General features: G+C 40.7%; 1 protein-coding gene across 1 annotated transcript; it reads right to left on the bottom strand.

Annotated features, from left to right (window-relative positions):
• Positions 1-16714: 16714 nt before the first annotated feature.
• Positions 16715-20211, bottom strand: LOC146683678 (zinc finger MYM-type protein 1-like). Its single transcript, XM_085446601.1, has 3 exons — positions 19885-20211; positions 19580-19633; positions 16715-19151 (listed from the first exon to the last, which is right to left on the bottom strand). The coding sequence occupies exons 1-3, from the start codon at positions 19909-19911 to the stop codon at positions 16848-16850; spliced, it is 2385 nt and encodes a 794-aa protein (XP_085302727.1). The 5' UTR covers positions 19912-20211; the 3' UTR covers positions 16715-16847.
• Between the last annotated feature and the right edge of the window lie 205 nt (positions 20212-20416).

The raw sequence follows: 20416 nt of genomic DNA, 5'->3' as shown, positions 1-20416 counted from the left end.
GTGTAAACTTCAAATACCTGCTCGAGTCATCAAGACATCACATATTTCCATAAGTGCTCTGACGTTTTCGGCATCCAAGTCTGTGATTGGCTGGTTTTGTGCCGCAAATATAACGGTGTACACAAAGAGTTAAACGCGCACGGGCAGAAATGTTGAGAGCACAAGCAACACATTGCGAGCGAGCGCAAATACAAAAACTGAGCGAGAGGGGCTGCTATTGTGTGTGTGTATGGATAATAGCAAACACTGAAATACATTTTTTGCACGCAGCAATGAATTTTGTTCACTCAAATTCAGCTTTTCTTCGCTCAAAATAAATTTCTCCTCAAAATGCAACACTTGCACCTGCAAACTTTTTTTTACTTGCGCTCAAATTTTTTTTACGTGCGCTCAGAATAGTCCCCCCTCCATCTGTCAGACACTTGAAAGTGACCCGCGTGCGCTTCGCAGCAATCACAGCGGTACAGACACCCAGCCTTCCGTTTCCACTATACTCTTTCATTCACATACATTATTCTCTTGCATACATATATTTTCTTCAGACATGTATGCATTCTCTTCTTACATACATATATTATTTGTGAGATTAAATGCATATTGAATGTTTTGCATGTAAATGAGAGCAAAATGTAGGAATGCATAAAAAAATGCATGTATGTTAGAGTGAAAATTTGTAAATATGTACATTAAAATACATGTATAAGAGAGCACAATATTGCAATGTGTGTGTTAAATATGTGTAAACATGAGAATAAAAATATCTAAATATAAAAATTAAAATAAAACTATGTGAGAGTGAAAGTATATGTGTGTGAAAGAAGAATGTATGTGTGTGAGAGTGAAAGAATGAATTTTGGCTTGTGCAGCCCCTCATAGAAATATTGTATGTTTTCCTAGCAGTTTCCTGTAGTGTAGCACAATCAATAGTGCAAACACACTAATCAGCCGTGAGTGACCTCTCGTGACCTCATCACTGACGTTTTTCCTTGCATAATAAAAACTGTGCATATTAGAGTCTATCCACGCTCTTTCTTTCAGCGTAAAGCAAATATAATAAAAGCCTGAATCATACCTGGCACAGTGCTAATCCATGCCCTCAAGTGCCTCAAGATAACTGTGATAACTATGTGTCCTTTTTGAGGTCCTAAAAGAGGTTTTAGATCTGCAGGGTCATACCACCTAAATCAAATGATTACTTCGTTACCAGGCCTCTGGAGAACTTCAAGACATGTTGAGGAGGTCATTTAGTCATTTGAATCAACTGTGTTGGATCAAGGACACATCTAAAGGACACCGTATGAAGGACGCCGGCACTCGAGGCCTGGAGTTCCCCACCCCTGGTTTAAAGGGTAAATTAGGTTAGGGCTTAAATGGTTAACTTTTGCTGTTTCCTTACTTATTTAAATTACATTTTAATACATTCTGATGAGTTTTATTTTATATTTGTAATAGCTGCATGGTAATGCCAAAGTTAGCACCGCCATGGCTTGGGGTAGCTATGGACGACTGCCTTCTGCTCTGTCTCAAATCATCTACATACTTACACTCACTTTGACTTTTTATACAGTCATGTGAAAAAAAAACACTTTTTTTTACATGACTTACTGATGATTAACTGATCATCAGTAATGTGAGCGCCTGTAAGAGCGGAGGTTTAGAATATTCAGGTGTGTGTTAACACAACACTCTAATCTTCCCAGGAGTGGACATCCCAACAGATTTACGCCTAATTTAGACTATGCAACGATCAGAGACTGCAGAAACACCCATGAGCTACATTTCAGAGTCCACAGTCCTCAGTTAGCATGTAAAATTTTAATGTTCACGATAGCATCATTAGAAAATGCCTAAACAAATATGGCTTAGGTTGAAGGGTTGCCAAGAGAAATGCTGCGTTAAACGGTTATATTTTGCATATCAAGCGTGCACAGTGGTGGAAGGGGTGATGATTTAGGCTTGTTATGCGGCCACGGGACTTGGACACCTTGTAGTCACTGAGTCGACCATGAACTCATCTGTATATCAAAGTATTCTAGAGTCAAATGTGAGATCATCTGCTGTGCTGGGATCCTAAGAGAGTTGTGCACAAACATCAATGAGCTGCAGCAACACTGTAAAGAAGAGTGTGCCAAAATTCCTCCACAACGATGTGAGAGACTGAAAAAGTCCTAGAGAAAACAACTCCTACAAGGTATCACTGCTACAGGTGACTGGAAGCTATTGAATCACGTGGCATGCTTAGTTTTGCACATTACTGCAAAGAATGCTGAGAAAACTTATGCTTATTTCAGCATAGAAACAAGAATTTAATAAGCAGCTTCTAAGAACCAGGGCCCAAGCTTCTAAGAGAAGTATTAACACGACTGAATTGGTTTTATTGTCAGCTGTATGCCTCATTATTACATTTCTATACTGTAAGTCACGCACTCCAGCTGTTTTCTTTATCAGTTAGATCGAGCGCTGCCTTTACTTTAAAAAAAACACGCAAATTCTGAGGATCTTGTGTTTCAAGTCTCATAAGTTTTCCAATAATCGACCTCGATCGGCGTCTAGACAAGGAGTGACACATAAACAAACGCTCCCCCTGAGTGCTGTGTATGAGATGGAACGACCCCGCCTGCCTCCAGTCCACTTATATAAGAAAGGATTACACAAGAAAAAAACAGCACTGCAAGGGGAAGACGAATATAGCTCTACGAATGTCTGTGTATATTTGATCAAGCGCGTTGAGCTACAGTATGTGAGAAGAGAACAGTGTTTGAAAGAAAGGCCGTACATTAGTCTATATGTCAGACACGGGTGGAGGCAGACAGGCAGAGATGGAGAGGAAGGAGGCAGGGGGCTTGCTCACATTCTCTTAGGTTAGGAGAGAAAGAGAGCAATTTATCATCTCTACGCAGCTTTGGCGTAAACTGTTTGGGCTGTTGGAAATTTACATTTTACTCAACTACTTTGGCAGTGTTGCTTCTGATGAAAGTCACAGCAGTCAAGTTAATGCAGTGCATTAATGTGAGAACAAAAAAGGGAGTTGGGGGACTGGGAGGAGAAGACGGGGAAGGAGCGGAGGTGTGGGTTCGACTCAAACAGCAGAAGGACTGCTGGAGCTGCTTCCACACTTCAAGGGCTTTAGTGACAGGGAAGCTGCTCTGTTCAGCACTGTCAGCAGTTTTACTCACGCATGTGTGTGTGTGTGTGTTTCTGGTACATGTGTGCCTGTCCACAGGGAATGAAAACTCCTGTGTTGCTGTTCCATAAAGCAAGGACACTCTTCTACATAAGCGCAGAGGACAAATACACATATGCTATGCACCCACTGTTCAGTACTGGCAAACTTACCCACAGTACTGGTATTGGCCTTTTCTAGAAATTCATTCTCATTTGCCTTTAACGTGATAAAATTTATTCAAATAAATTTTTGATATATGATTACTCAGTGCCTCATTAGTTGTCTGTGGAACGGCCTTTAATATAACTTACTACATGAATATGTATTACTGTTACTCACTATTAGTCATGTTTTTTTTTTTTTTATCAATTTCTCCGTGCACATTACTCATTGAATACATATTTACATTATTTTACTAATTCACAAACTACAACCCCGAGAGTAATGATTTCCATTCTAGCAACTCAGCTTCCCCACTCACCTCACCTCCATGTTTCTGCATTTGAAGGCTAATTCGGGCTAATTTAAAGTCATATCTCCCATTGATGAGGCTGTTCTGGCTCTATGCTAATGCTGCACCATCTACCTCTGTTGCACAAATTTTAACCAAATGCACAGAACTGCATGCAAACATTTATCAGAGCTACTACCACACCCCCTGCAGCTTTCCACAAAAAAGCAGAGAGTTTAACATGAATGATGTTGAAAGTTTGGGACTAAAAGTAAACATAGAAATTAGCTGCCTGGAACAGGCGTTTTTTTAACTGCATTAGGGATCTCCATCTGGGGATACTTTTCGCCTGACCTAATCACCAGCATATTTATCTGCACCCGCAGGTTTGTTTATATGTGTGAGGCCAACTTTTAGGGAACTCACCACTGAAAATGCATTGGAGGATCACCCAGTGAGGGTTTAGTTGTGTATCTTTGAGCCTGAAAATGTAGAAAGATAGAATGGTCTGCTAAGTATAAGCTACATAAAATACTGATCATTTAAAAAAAATAAAATTGAAAACTATTAAAAGCACTATTATTTTATGTGCTTGATATCTTTTAAGTTATCCATAGCCTTACACAAATAAACAAACCAGCAGGCAGGGTGAGGGTGAAGTTAGTTCCAGATGGAGATTCTTTATGTAGTTAGAACTTAGCCATGAAAACATGAAACAACCAGTTTTCTTCTTATCTAAAGAAACACTCAGAAACAAACACGTGAAAAGTTTCAGGGATCGCACCCTGAAGAGTTGATTTGAGTTATCTGCTATCAGTCCTAGTAGCTAAACTGAAGAATAATGTGGGCAAAGCAGGTGGTGGATACACAGGGACATCATGATATCAATGCCACTGAAAGTTCAAATTTTAATGTACCTTAAATAGCATTTGCAATATGTTGCAGTACCATGAGTGATGGGAATATATATAAATACAGTGGTCTCCTGCTAACACGGTTCACATTTCGTGGCCTTGCAGTTTCGCTGATTTTTTTTGTGCAGTTTTGCATGCTTTTTTTTAAAATAGTGCATTGTGTCCTGATTGGCTGTAGACCATTGACAATCAATCTCCTCCCTGCCGTGTTTCCTGTACAGCACAGAATGCGTTCAGCTTGTCAAATTTACATAAATCTTCGATCGCTAGCAGTGTGACTCTGAAGTGCTGTACTGTATGTTTGTAAGTTTTCTCCCCAACAAACACAACAATGTCGACGAAACATTTTGCACCATCAAAGGCACCTGCGGTAGCACCCAAAAGGCAGAGAAAGATGTTAACCATCGCACAAAAAGTTGGACTTCTGGACATGCTAAAGGAGGGTAAAAGTTACCGTACGTTTCGGATTATAAGGCACATTAAGCGAAACAAAACAGTCAGATAAGTTAAACTTTACTCAACTCATTCTTCTTGCTCCCTCTACTTACGTACAATTGATTGATATACAGTTATATGAGCTATAGTTACATTGCATCATTGCCACCAGCTGCACACAGGGGTCATTGTTGAATTGGAGGATATTTTCTGTCCAACCCATGAATTTGCCAATAATCCATCCACAAAACACTGAAACATATGCTTTTTGTGTAAATTATACCTGTGCTGGGACAAAATGTCAGCGTACTTATTGAAAAAGTAAATCAAAATATTTACATTGCAAAAATAGCTCTTGAGAACCCCCCAAAATGGCATTTTTACCTTTCCCAACTTGTTGATAACAAAGTTTCTCACATAAAACAATTAAAATAAGTTTTAAATCCACTTTTTTGTTTTTTGTTGATACCTGCCTCTTATAAGTGTTAAATCAATTTATATAACATTAGAATATTTTAAAGAACAGTAACCATACACTTCAAGTTGTGTCCCATAACCCTGTTACTGAAATCAGTTTCAGCTCTAAAAGCAAGACAGTGAAGTGACAATCCAGTCATGTGCTAACACCGTGGGTAGCGTAAGAGTCAGTCCTCTGTGATATATTTTATATTTCTCCAGTCTTTTCATATATTGAGTGTCACTCTAACCAATTAAATACAAATTCAAAGTTTCCTTCCCTGATTTGAATAACTACATTTAAAATAGAATAATAGGATTCAAGACAAAGTCATAATTTCCATTTAATTTGTATCATATTTGCTCCATCATGTATCAAGTGTACAAGTGTAGTCTAAGAATGGCTTCTTGAGAGCCAGCCTTCTACTGAGATGATTTCTGATGAAGTTCTAGTGAAGGGCCACATGCATCTCTGTGTCCTGTGTCGGGTCTTTGCTATTTTTAAAGACAGGAATCAAATCAAATCAAATCAAATCAAATCACTTTTTATTGTCACATCACATGTGCAGGCACACTGGCACAGCACATGCGAGTGAAATTCTTGTGTGCGAGCCCCACAAGCAACAGAGATGTGCAAACACAACAACACAAACGAGCAAAATACAAGAATGGCCAACCTGAAACTAATAAATATATGTACAATATATAATAGTGTATGCATTTCTGGATGTGTATACTAAATATTTTCCTACGTGTGTGTGTGTGTGTGTGTGTGTGTGTGTGTGTGTGTGTGTGTGTGTCTGTGTGTGTGTATACACATTTTTACAAATTAAATAGTAAAAAAATAAAATAAAATAAAATAATAATAATAAAATATATAAAATATACAGAGTTGAATATGTGCAAAACAAGTGGCATTTATATACAGTGTGGAGTGCATAATGTTGAAGTTCCAGTAGTGAAGCTGAGGTGTCTATGACGTGTTCAGCAGTCTGATGGCCTGATGGAAAAAGCTGTCTCTCAGTCTGCTGGTACGGGACCGGATGCTGCAGAACCTCCTTCCTGATGGAAGCAGTCTGAACAGTTTATGGCTGGGGTGACTGGAGTCCTTGATGATCCTCCCCGCTTTCCTCAGGCACCGCTTCCTGTAGATGTCTTGGAGGGAGGGAAGCTCACCTCCAATTATCCGTTCAGAGCACCGCACTACTCGCTGGAGAGCTTTGCAGTTGTAGGCGGTGCTGTTGCCATACCAGGTGGTGATGCATCCAGTGAGGATGCTCTCAATGGCACAGTGATAGAAGGTCCTGAGGATGCGGGGGCTCATGCCGAATCTTTTCAGTCTCCTGAGAAAGAAGAGGCGCTGCTGGGCCTTCTTCACTGTTTTGTTTGTGTGTACTGACCACGTAAGATCCTCAGCCAGGTGTACGCCAAGGAACCGGAATGTTCAGATTCTGCTGTAGATGGTGTTTTTTAGTTCTTCTTCTTTTGTCCAAATGGGAATCCCCTTGTTGGTGCTAAAAACACTATGTTATGTTAGTTATCTTTTGCAGTTCTTGTAGATAAAACTTAAAAAATGGAACAAACTATATGTTCTGTGAAAGGTTTCTCATGCCAGAGTGATTAAAGATGCTATTTCCTAACACTGGTTCTTCTCTTTAGGCAGGTAGCGTTTTTATGCTCGATGATTCAGAGGTCAGTGTTAATGGGCTTATTATTTTTCCTTGAAAATGGTTGGATAAAACGACTGGAATGATAATGAGTAACACAGCCCCCCTTCAAAAAAGCAGCCAATGGCCAGAGACCAGTGACCACCACTATGAATTGGAAGTGGAGGTGGGTTGCAAAGGAGCTTTCATTAATACAGATAGAGGCAGGTTAAATGGCAAACCTTATGAGATTTGCCAGCTGGCTGTGTAGAAGAGTATCAGAGACTCAACATTTAAATAAAACAGTGAGTTACCAGGAGTCACGTTTCTCCTCTTTGTGGTAGAGGCCGGCCTGCCCCTGTGTTCAGCTAATGCCTCCACAGCAGTCAGTTGCTCCTTTTAATACATAACTGACATCAGCTCTTAATCAACCTCCCCATAAGGCAGCACACAAGCCTGCCCCTGAAATGTAAAATAAATGCTACTGGAATTGTGTAGTAATTGCTGAATGTAAAAATGAATCACTATAGTGTGTGGTAAATGTGGTGAATGGTTTCGGGGGTTAAATCACAGCCGTTACTATGAATTAACTCCATTTTATTATGAAAATACATTTAAAGATGGTGAAAATTTAATGATTTAAAACCACAAGACCCTTTGGTTTTCTTTTTTTTACTCCAGGCTCCTCATTGTACACAGCGGAAACCGCACAGTGTGTCCGACCCATGCTGACTGTTACTAAATGATAGCAAAGAAACCACAAAAGAAGACTTTGTATAATTCAGGAGGTTAGGAAGAGCGAAGAAAAACGAGCGAGCCCGTGGTGTGGCGGCACGATGGCACCCGGCAGTAAAGTGCAGCCATCCCTGGCTGGCACATAGGACACGCATTCACCGCGTGACAGGGTGTCACACCACATGATTTATGATGGGTAATTATGGTTATGGAGGTGACATCATATCCTACTCGCCGACTCCCGCGTGTATCTGAGCTGTGTATATGCACTTCTCTGCATGTGTGTGTGTGAGCGCTCACATGTGTGTTTGTGGCTAATTAGTTATGCTGTCTGGATCCAGCAGCGACTGTCTTTGTTTTTCTAAAGAATGGAAGACAAGGCATGTCACAACAACATACCTCGCAGTTCCTCCAGACGTGCAGTAAAGCACACGCATTCACACATTTGCACATACGGGCCCACAAAAAGAGTCTCTGCCCTTTTATTATCTGCTAAAATATTAATGCTTTGTTCAGTTCAATCCACACAGATTCCCTTCTTTCTTTTTTTCACCTGAGATAGACGGTGAGCACGCCGGGGCCAAAAGTAGCAAAGGAGTGGGGACAACAATCACACATTTCTTGACAGAGCTAACCGTCAAGCTTGCCACGGTCTGAATCTGGCGACAGGGAGAAGCATACAATTAAAAATCATTACTCTGCACCTAACAGCTGCTGACAGGCATAGGCACGACAAATGAGAAAAATGGAAAGATTATAACACAATTTCACTCTCCTGTACACATCTGCTAATTCACTTGCCAGTTCTAAATAAATGCATTCATTTAAACGTGATTTGACAAACCATGCCTTCTGCTGGATTAGAGACATGGAAGCTGCAGAGGAAAAAAAATTTAAAAGTACATTCACATAAATGCATTTACAGGAGGCATTAAAAAGTCAAGTGAAATCCTCCATCTTCCTTTTTTTAATGTTTTCCAGCATAAGATCAATCTTGACTGAGGTTTTTTCATGTTTATTAAGGTGTGGAGGCTCGCAAACTGCACAGGCGACGCGCTGATGCACAGAGGTCAGTGCGGGGGATGTAAAAGTGTCCTTAATGAGCCAATTTGGAGAAAACAAAATAAGGCAAATGAAGAGAAGGAAAATATAGATTAAACTAACTGAGTGACTCACCATAATGAGTAGGGTTACGTTTTTTGTTTTTTTGTTTTTGTGCTACTGAATAGACTCATTTCAGTATTCAGTCTGAAACACGGCCATAGCCACAGGGGCCTCATTTGGGAAAGGGCTTCAAAAGTCTATATTTGAACTTTACACTGCTATTAAGGCAGTGGCAGAAAATCAAAAGAGCTCATTCCTCTGAAAAGTCACCACAGATCAGTGTTTTAATACAGTGTAAAAAAAAAGAAGAAGAAGAAGAAAAAATTACATCTTTGCCCCCTGACCCGGCAAATATTTTAACGAAAATGACCTTTTGCAGCTTTTCACCCTCGGCTAAAGCATGAAAACTTCTCAAACTCCTGCCAGGGTGAAATTTACAGCGCACCCGCTACCCTGAATTTTAATTCAAGATCATAAATAAAAGGAATTCACATAGCTCTAATGGGCTAATGTCCAAAAATCTTTTTTTTACCCTCCCTGCTACACATTATAATCATGTCAAAACCCGTAAGAATCGGCTTACTGTACCTGATCTAGTCCAGTCCATGCGCAGGTGGGCAGCAAGGTCCCCAGTACAAAGACAGCAGTTTGCACGGCTAAGCTTCTGCTCCCCTGCTCTCTTGCTCTTGCACTTAGATGCATCCCACAAATGTCTTGCTCTTTCTCCTCCTCTGCTGCTGCCTAAGCGGCACACTGTGCCTCCTGCAACGCTCCCGTCAAGCTGCGTAATTCAGTGGACGACACAACCACTGAACAATTACTGGCCCGTGCGACACTTAACTTCAAGTGGCACTCCTAAGGCATCACAGGGAAATGCTAAGTATCTGAATGCTACTGTCTGATTATTATGATTCAAGTACAAAAGATAAGGTATGTTTTCAGAGATTGTGTGGCATTTGGAGAAAAGGGCACGGCCTGTCCTCACCATGACTGCAGAATAACTTTAAACCTGCAGGAAACACTGAGGACTGACTTAGTGAAAGGAACTGAATGCAGAGGAACAGCTAAACAGGGATCTGTCATGTTTTCAAAGTCCACCATCATCCGTCAAATAGCAAGAGAATGTCTCCTAAAGCCCACTAGAGGATTTTCTTCCTGAAAACCCTGCAGGTAGCCCAGAGCTTCATACCTGATTCTTAGGTTTAGCAGTCAAAAGCATCTTCACATTCCCCATTCCTGTCTGCCTCTGCTCTAAGCCTCACTGTACAGTAGGCTGCCTACTGTAGAAAAGGACAAGAGAGATTGTCATCTCGTCTCCTGTTGTGGTGTTTCATGAAAAAAAATAACTTTCATCTTAGAGACAGCCCTGATCCACCGAGAACAAAACAAACCTGAATAAACTGCTCAGGTGTTGTGGTTAGTCTGCCTGCCTCCATCTGGTATTGACACCCTTCCAAACACCTCAGGCCCCCGCGGGACTCTAATCCTACTACTGGAGCTGTTTAGCATATCCTATTTATTTGTAGTCTGCTCTCACACCTTCCTGCCTTCTGCCTAATTGATGCCTCTCAGAGTTTATCTCTTTCAAGGTATTACTCATAACCCACTCATGAAATTTACGACAAGGGAGCTGAAAAGACACAGCGATGCAAAAGTCCTCATCACTTCAACATAAACTAAAAACCTGCCTCTTCAGCCCGGCTTTTGATTGAGTGGGCTTTATCGACTTTACTTCTTTTTTTTTAATCTCATATCATTATTTCAGAGTTGCATTACTTCATTCACTTACTAGAGCTTATTGATTGTTGTACATTTTATTCTGTTGCATGATGTTATCAAGCGTTACTTTATTTTATTGATTTTTTAGTTCCTCTTAATTTTGCTGATGTACCTTTAGGCCATAAGAAAATGTTTTACCACTTTGTCCTTTAGTTAAGTTAAGTTGTCATATATCTATCTATCTATACATATATATAAATTCCCCACTCAGCCTCAGGGTGATCTTGAGAGTCCTGCACAGTATCTCAGCTGTTCCTTATCCATTTTCTTCTTATTTTATGTTCAGTTATCTGTGAAGCACTTTGTACACTTGCATTAAATTATATTCTCCAACTTTTTCTGTGCATTTTCCCCTCACTTTTTTTTCACTGTTTACATGTTTCCAAATCTGGTGACTTGTATTCTCATAAATCTGAGAAGACTTTAAAAATCTCACAGTCCACACATCACAATAGGTCACATCACCCTTTTGTGTGTTGACTGCCAGTCTTAAGCTGAATTTTTTCCATACTGCTGTAATTGGCAAGTACGTCTGTGTGGCAGGCAGCGTAGGACCCAGTTGCAGGGCACTGAGACAAAGGCATTAACTGAATGAGGCAGCTTTATTGCTGTTACTTAGAACATAAGAAAAAAAGGCAAGGAATACAGACACAGGAAGACCGCACCAGCGAGAGGACATGATAAAGAACAAAGGAAGACTCAGACAACATATACAAATGGGTAATTACGGACATTGGAAACACAGCTGAACAGAATTTGACTAATGACAAATTAGTCAAATTCTGTTTGACACAAAATTAAACACAAAACACATAAGATGAGGAACTCTGAAAATAAAACAGGAAGTAACAAACACTGAGAGCAGGACTAAGACATCTGACACTGTGACAGGCAATAAGCAAACATGACTGACAGGGGAGACAGACAGGAACCACAAAAGATGATAACTAAAGGTTTCATAACCTAATGAGGAACATAAACTGGAAACAAAAGAAGCACAAGGAAATAATATATTACTGAAATGACTAGATGCAGAGTTAGAACAAAAACCACATATCAAAATCCAAAACAACAAACCATGATCTCACTAAAAACTCAAACCATCACAAAACCGAAAACACTGGGTCAGGACCATGACAGAAACAACTGTGAACATGAGGACACTAAGTAAAGAATAACACTTTGCTGCAAAAATGACATTATGATTTTACAGTAAGCGGACTGCTTTTGAAGATATGGTAAAGTTCTGTAGAAAGCAATGCATTCTGGGAGATTGCAGCAGTATGAGCATTAAATCACATATACAACGTATTCTGTGAATTTCAAGTTTACAGATTGATCGTGAGATTCCCAACGGTCTAAAGAATTGTCAGCAGTGAGTGGAGTGATTCACAAAGCAGTAAGTGACTTATTTGATTTAAGTACTATTTACGTTTTTTCCCTTTAGGTTTAGTAGCTTTAAACTTGCCATCTTTGAAGGTAATGTTAAAAATATACCACTTCTTGTGTGCTATCAAGGTTAAGGTTAGCTTGATGTTTGCAAACGCTATTGTTAGCTAGCATCTCTATCTCAATAAAACTGAGGATATTACATAGTACTACTTTGGGGGGAAAGTACCCAAGCTTTTGGTGTGGATTGGCATTGTTACTGTTTTTCCCAAACCTTTTCATCAATGTATACATTTTAATTTTTCAGAAGTAAATGATAGCATGTAGTTATGAAGCTAGCAACATTTCTCAGACTCAGAAAGTAGTGAGAATATAATTCATTAATTACATTTAAATGTAAGTTTTTGGACTTGGGCTGGCATGTCTGTAAAAACAGGCCGCATGGGATGGTGCATCACCATTACCATTAGCAGCATTAGCAAGGAATTTTAGGATAATTCCTTGCTAATGCTAATGTTCCCAGAAGAAAAATATATTTATATATAAAGAGGCAAATCCTAGAAACAACATATGTCTGCAATTATCAAAATCAGTTATCACACAAAGGTTCTTGACACGTCATCCACTTACCACAGTAGTGCTGCTGGCGGTGCGATATCTTTGCTATCTTTGCTTGATATCTTTTTTTCATTCATGATGCAAACATTTTTCATTTCGCTTTTTCATAGGAAAGCGGTGCACTGTTGGTCGGCGAAAGGCGTGAAGTCTATATGTTCACAATGAGTCACCTGCTGCTTCTTTTCTCCTGTACGTGAACAGCTTAACAAGCACTGCAGGTTCATGGAACCCCCGCGATAAGGAAATAATTCCTCACTGGATTCAAACCGGTGAACGCTGCCGGTGACATTTGATTTGGCTCACTGCCAAACTCATTGTATTGCTCTCGGGTGTTGAGCGCACTAGCCTCTGCGTTTAGAACTAAATCAAGTTGTGTGTTTGTCATTGTTGTGCAAATAAAGTTTGAAATGTAAAAATATTCTTTCAATTAAAGTGAATCGGAATCTGCTTAACAATTCACCCCATCTCCCTCTTATTTCATTATTCCTTTGTTGTCCTCCGTGCTGGCACAGGTTCAGACAAGCTGAGCGCTGAAATTATGACAACTGTCCAAGGAGATGATGTAATTTGGGTTGTGGCGCAGTAACAATGACACATTCCAATTTGAGCGTCTAAATTCAAGCTGCAAGTAGGTCGCCCGTCTCGAGTTGCAGTTTTGTATCTCAGGACCTTATAAACCAAATTACAAGAGAGATGTATGAGGAGGTGCACGCAGACATGGTTTGGCCAATTTTAGCTGCATGGTCAGTGTTCTCTTACACAACAGTGTTTGCACGGTGTTCTGTTCTGCACAAACCAGACTGTACACTCTGCCACGTAAGCCTTTAGAAATTATGATCCAAGCCTCTATGTTCTCAGAACTCATCCCTATCTTTTCAAGTGTACTACAGTACAACACCTACCACTATGACTCAGAATCCTCTGTCATGCTAAACTGCTTCAGCACATGGCTTAACAATGAGTCCTCTCTGTGCTGTACAGTGTGCCATGATGTCTGAATACCCATTCTGGATGTAGGAGTAAAACTGTCTCTTGTATGACATAAGCACTCATTATGAAGACCTGCTGCTCTGCCACTGTCTGTACTTGCAACTTCTTTTCTTCATCTAGATAAACTCTCATTAACTTATCTTTGTACTCGAGCAGTAATTCAGACCAGATGCTCTGAGGGTTTGTGTGAAAATGATCAAGGAGCCATGGAGTCAGCAAAGGGAGGTGATAGAGAGGGTGATTTGAATGGTTTCTGGAGAGCAGAAGAGGCAAATTTGTTCGTAAAGCAATCAAATAACGGACAGTGGTTCATCCCAAGAAGGCATGTTGGAAAGCAGCGAAGTGGCGTATTGTATTGGTTTTTTATGATAGCATCTCCCCACAGATAAAGATGGATGAAGCTACCTTGACGTCACCCATCAACGCTTCAAATCCTGTTTTGAAGTGTTGACGTTAAACTTTTTGTCGCCATATTTGTGTTTTGAAGCTGAATGTGACGAACAGCACACACTGGAAAATCCACTATTCTGACATTTAGATCAAATTTTTTTTAAATGAACTCAATGTGTGAAGCAAAACAAGTGACTGAGCCCATCAACCCATTAGAAACGTAATTAGAGAGGTCAGAACCAAAGGCTATTTTCCCATAGATTTCTAAAGGACTGGAGGTCTTCTCACAGCCTGGTGGCCATTAAAAGTAGGCGGAAAGCACATCCGCATTGGCTTTGCTTCTCAGAACCTTTTTGTATACTCTTTATAAATCTATTGGTGTATTCAAAATCACCATTCTTTTTTCTTAATTTTACAGTAGAAACTCCAAATTACTCACAACAGCATTATGAGTAATAAAAAGAAAGCATCACAATGTAACTTTTGAAAATTTCTTGCCTTTTTTTTTTAAAGAAGGAAAAGATGATCAGCATCAAAAAATGTTTGGCAGTTAATTTTCTACCATGTCTTTGCACATCAAAGAATAAAGATCTATTTGGGAATATGTGTTAAAACAATGAAAGAAAAGACAATCAATATCTGTGGCTATTTCCACTTTTACTAAAAGGGGTAAAAATCAGGCCCCTCTTAAGTGGAAGCAGATCCCAGTTTGGATTCTGGAGATGGAACTTTCGCTACTTTTTAAATTAGGCTTAAAACTTTCCCTTTTGATAAAGCTTAATAGTTATGGTTGAATCAGGTGACCCTGATGCTTCCTTTAGTTACACTGCAATAGGCCTAAGCTGCTGGGGGCTTCCCGTGATGCACTAAGTGTTTTTTTTCTTCACTCACTATGTATCTAAACACCACTCTGCATTCAGTCATTAGTTATTCATTTGTGCTTTTTTTGTCCTGTCTTCCTCCCCTCACCCCCATCGGTAGCGTCAGCTGCCCGCCCCTCCCTGAGCCTGATTCTGCTGGAGGTTTCTTCCTGTTAAAAGGGAGTTTTTTCTTCCCACTGTCACCAAGTCCTTGCTAACAGGGGGATGTCTCATTGTTTGGGGTTTTCTATTATTTTAGGGTCTTTACCTTACAAAAGAAAGCACAACAACAGGAGGCTGTTGCCTGATTTGGTGCTATATAAATATAACTGAACTGAACGAAGATAATGCTTTAAATGCAAGGGCCCTGGAAAGTTATACTGCCTTTGAGAAAAGTGTAGATTTCTTAAAAAGTGAAACTTAATCTTCATTTCGCCTTCCATCAACACCACCTTCCACACCAGGATTTATTTGAACTTGCTGTTATTGGCAGAAATGCTGATGTGAGGATGTATACATATAGAAGCCTTGGTGTCTGAGTTTATTGTTATTATTATTATGAGGAACAGCCCACCATTAGAGAGCCACAGTCATGTGTTTACAGCTATGATCTGTCAATTTGTGTCAGTCCGCAGTTTATCTGCCGATGGATGTTTAATAGAAGCACAAGGCAGTTTATCCAGCCAGCAACCCCGGAGGCAAAGATGTCCTGAGCCCACCCCCACTCCCTGCTGCCAGACGTCATTAAGCCTGCACTAACTGCCCACTTTACTGGATTGTACTGTAATGTTCATTGTGCATCTGTCCATCAGGTCCCCACCCATCAGATCACTGTGGGTTAGGCAAAGACATAATCATTTCAAACACAACTTGTTAAAAACATAGTAGCGCGCACACACATCACTCCACGCAGCCGCTGTCCAGCCCTCCCTGTGCTGAAACTGGGATGTCAGCAGACACCCCAAAGAACCCTTATTAGTCAGAAGAGTCTACTGGATAAAAAACCTGGAGCTTCATTTGCGCTCATTTGTCACTGGCTGCAGTTGCTGAAGCGTTGCCTGACAGAAGCTGACTTTAAAGTCGAGAGTCGGTATCACACAACCCTCGGAAACTACCTTCACAGCACTTTTTCATACACGACAACAAAAGCGCGCACATCTCCCCGCTGAGAACACTTTTTTTCTTTACTAACTCCGAAGCCAGAGCAAATCTTTGAGGTGTCAGAGCCACGTTTATAGAATAAAATAAAAATATAAAGATAAAGACCACATCAAAGTTTCGCTGTCAAACTGCTCCAGGAGGTTATTCATAACAAAATAAGTTTTCCCAGCCTACCTGCCTCCTTCCATCAGTTGGTGGTCCCACATTTTGCGAGCTTTTACGCAGTAACATCCCGGCTCTGACTCCCTTTTCTTTAGTCTCCACTCATAACGTTGACACATGACTCCAGATAAAAGTTGAGTCTCACTCTCAAACTTTTAGTTTTCGTTTTTAATCTCCACACTTCGGATAAATGAATGTCCGACTGTCTGTGTTTTCTTCGACCCTACAAATCCGCAAAGGCGACAGGAGCGCAAAGGTCTGAAATCAATGAAACAAAGTTGGGCTGCCTGCCAGGGGTGTCACTAGGTTTTAAGGACAGGGGGGGCTTAGCCCCCAAGAGATGCACACGACATGAACGAACGTAGTGTGAATGAGCACAAAATTTCACAAACAGAAAACAAAGACTGAGAAATTGTTTTCCTACTTTTTTGGACAGATTAAACATCCTAGGCCACCAATAGATCTATTGTTTTATTTCAGTCTGCTTTATAATACAGTACAACAAAAAAACAGAGGAAATGTGTTTGCTGCATCAATAACAAGAAAAAAACTGAAAATAAAAAAGTACATTTTTCTGGCTGCAATCACCAGTTACTTGGTGGGTGGAAGCATCAAAGAATGACGTCTGTTTTTAAGAGTGGCAAATCGGTCAATCACTCTGTTGTGACTCAGATGCTGAAGCGTGTCTTTTTCAATAGACATGACTGCAAGACTGTGAAGTATTTTCTGACCCATTGTTTGACGCAGCCAGGAGTGCAGCCGACGCAGTGCACTAAAGGACCGTTCGCACGAGCAGCTGCTGACAGGCACTGTTAGGGCAACTTGGATGGTTGCCTTCAGAGAGGGAAACATGTCTGAATCAAGGAGGTTGTACACAGACAACATATTTTTGGGTGGACATCCAGCCTCTGTTTTCCGGGTAAGAAAGTTTCTGGCCACCAGAACCTCCTCTTTTTTCAGGTCAAGTCTGTAGTGCTTTGCAAGTTCATTCAAGTGTGGTTCACTCAAGAAGTTCTCAGATTTAGGACTGCATGCCTGGACGCCTTTTAGCAGCCCTGCATCTACACTGCAAAATCTTTGATCAAGCTCGCCAACCATCCGATCCACACAAGGGAAAAGTAACTCTCTTTTCAATGTGTCTGAGTTGTTCAATTCAGTGCGTGAACCCACAGTTGCCTCCAGGACAAAATCCTCCATTTTCCTCTGTTTGTGCCTTGTCTTGGCACCTGGTTCAGGGATACTGTGGGTGTTACACAGGGCCTTGGTTTTCTCATACAGCTCTGTAGCAAATGCATCTGAGTGTTTGCCCTTAAGTGTGTCACACACAGCTTGTTTGCAGATAAAAGCTTCTGCCAGGTCTAAAGTCTCTTTCTGCAGGAATTTGTGGAGTCCTTCGGTTACAGACAGAATCGACTGAAACATCAGTAGTGCATAGACTGCTGAGAACTTGTAGAGCTTTGCTCTGAGACCAACAGCTATGGGGGATCCAATTGCAGATAGGCACTCCAAAATGGCAGGCAATGTCTCAAGAACTGCACTGATTGATCGCAACTGACATGCCCAGCGAGTGTTTGAAAGTTGCACAAGCTCAGTTTTTGTCAATCCAAGCTTTGCCTGAGTCTCCATGAACTTATGATGATTGACTAGGGAGGTGCTGAAGAAAGAATACACACACTCCAACAAGCTGAAAAGCTCCACAGCCTCTGGGACAGCCTTGCAAGTATTGCACAAAACCAGGTTGAGTTGATGAGCATAACAATGCACATAGATAGCCTCAGGATGGAGCCTTCTAAAATGTGCTTGTACACCTCCAGTGGAGCCACTCATAACGGCTGCACCATCATATGTTTGTGCTACACACTTAAGCTCTGCAAGACCATAGTTTTGGATCTGCTGCTGAATCTCATTTGCAATGGACTGGGCATCAAATGATTTTATCTCTGCAAGTGCAAGGAAACGCTCCTTCACTGCCCCCTCTGACACGTACCTGACACAAACAGCTAACTGCTCTGCCTTTTTATCCCTTGCCTCATCCACCATGATGGAATAGACTTTAGACTTTGTCATTTCAGATACAATGACACTAGTAACTTCCTGGGCACAACAGTCAATCATGTCATTCTGGGATGTTGGTGAGATATACTGTGCATTTGATGGGGGATTATGTTTTTGAAGAAAAGGATCAAACTCCTTCAAAAGCTCCATGCACGCAAGAAAATTCCCTCTGTTTGGGCTGTCTTCACCTTCATCATGACCACGAAAAGGGAGTCCCTGTCTCCCTAACATAGAGGTGACTGCAACAATTCGTCTGAGATACTCTCTTCTTTCGACTATCTCACTCACATTTGCAGTTGCTATCATCTGTGCAACGTTTCCCTGTTTGCTAGTTCCCTGGTAGCTTTTCCATGTAACAACACTGTCCTTATGTGTTTGTGCCATCTCATGCTTGCCAAAGATGACTAAAGCTTTCTTCCAGTTCTTGCAACCGTTACTGACCAAACTATCATGTTTGATGTTTTTGCCAAACACTCTACATGGGAAGCAGAAAGCTGCACTCTGGTTGACTGAATATTCTAACCAGTTGTGCTTTTCAAACCAGCTGTGGTTAAATGCTCGCTTCTGTGTACCAAAAGTATCATGTGGATAGCTCTTCAGCTTCACCTGTCTGGGCCCTGTGTCTTTGTCACCTAAATCAAACCCTGTAGTAGAATGAGTTGCTGCAGCTGCTTCATCATTTTCCCTCTCTTGGCCTGTTTGCTCTCCTCTCTCTGTAATAACTTGATCTTCCTCTGCCTCTCGATCTATTTGCTGCAGCTCCTCTGTCTCTCCTTGCTCTCTCTGACTTGAACTTGCCTGTTGACCTTTTTCTCCCTCAGCCACTCCTTCTGCCTCACCCTTCAAGATACATTAAAACATACTGAATTGTAATGTAAATTGCTAATATCATGACTTCTGCTCCCGCTCCACAGTAATTTGTTGCTCCCAAATATTTTGAAGTTACAAACATTATATTTTGAGCACGCATGTGACTAAAATGGTTGCAATTTAAAGCCCTGAAAAATATTACTAAATTACTTGAATTGAAGTAATATTAAAATAGAACCCTCAAAAATATGTGAGTCAGGCTAATTTGACTTATATACATATCTCTCTCTTTGCTCTCTCCACTTTCTAACCTTGACTCTCCTAAATAAAAGCTCAAGTTAAACAGGTCTTATATGTTGTACCGTGACTGAAATGTTTCATATTTCATATCCATATTGAGTCCCATAAAATTCTAATCAGACTGTCTCCATCACAAATGACTCCATCCTTTGACTCACCTCTCCAGCAGACGTCTCTCCCCTCTGCCTCTCTGTGCTCCTCTGCCCTGACTCCTACAGGTTAATGGGGATGGAGTGATTATTATTATTTCCACTGATGATAACCATACCTGAATGAGCTCAGCTGGATTTTTCAGAGCTAAAACGAGTGACAGAAATTAACATTATGCTAACAATTTAACTTAGTGCGCTAGCCAGGTTTTTATTTACAAAATGGGGAGCACCTGGTTCATTATTTACATGGGACTCTCTGCTGTTAGCTGGAGCTAACTAATTGTTACTACCAGCCAGTGATGAAGACTTACTTTCTTGAAAAACTTGCGTATATCCATGATTTCTTGCCGTTTGCCACATGCACGCTAGTGTTTCTGCAGGTGTATACGAGCGGAGTGTAAAGTAGCAGTGAAAACGAGGACTGGATTTTCAGTCATGTGGATGTCCCCTGTGAACAACTGGAAGGGATTGGATAACGAAGCACTGACGCTACCTTAACAATGTAAAGCGAAAGGGACCAACCGAGTTATGATCATATTTGTGTGAATAGCGACAGGTTTATATTATTATTTCTTTAAACTCATATTCCTGCATCTTTATATTGAATTTGTCTGCAAGTTCTGTAAAAAAAAAATCGAATAAGTTAAAAAAAAAAAAAAAAAAAAAAAAACACCAAATTATTTAGGGGGGCTTAAGAATATTTTAGGGAGGCTTCAGCACCCCTAAAATAGGCCTAACGACGCCACTGCTGCCTGCCATAACGGCGGTGTTTGTGTACTTCTTTGTCTATGCATGCCTCATGACTTAGTGTCCCGCCTTCAACTTCACCGGCAGCATGCGAAA

The sequence above is a fragment of the Copadichromis virginalis genome, linkage group LG22 (genome assembly GCF_057382275.1).
Source record: "Copadichromis virginalis isolate Kocher_CV1m ecotype Utaka linkage group LG22, C_Virginalis_male_GT1.1, whole genome shotgun sequence".
Taxonomy (NCBI): Eukaryota; Metazoa; Chordata; class Actinopteri; order Cichliformes; family Cichlidae; genus Copadichromis; species Copadichromis virginalis.
This window is presented reverse-complemented; position numbering and strand designations above follow the sequence as displayed.

Excerpts from the sequence above, each read along its gene's own strand:
- LOC146683678 (XM_085446601.1), bottom strand. The coding sequence starts at position 19,911 with ATGGATATACGCAAGTTTTTCAAGAAA. Across the intron at positions 19,634-19,884 it reads TACGCAAGTTTTTCAAGAAA|GAGTCAGGGCAGAGGAGCAC; the intron begins GTAAGTCTTCAT and ends ATTAACCTGTAG. Across the intron at positions 19,152-19,579 it reads GAGAGACGTCTGCTGGAGAG|GGTGAGGCAGAAGGAGTGGC; the intron begins GTGAGTCAAAGG and ends TGTATCTTGAAG.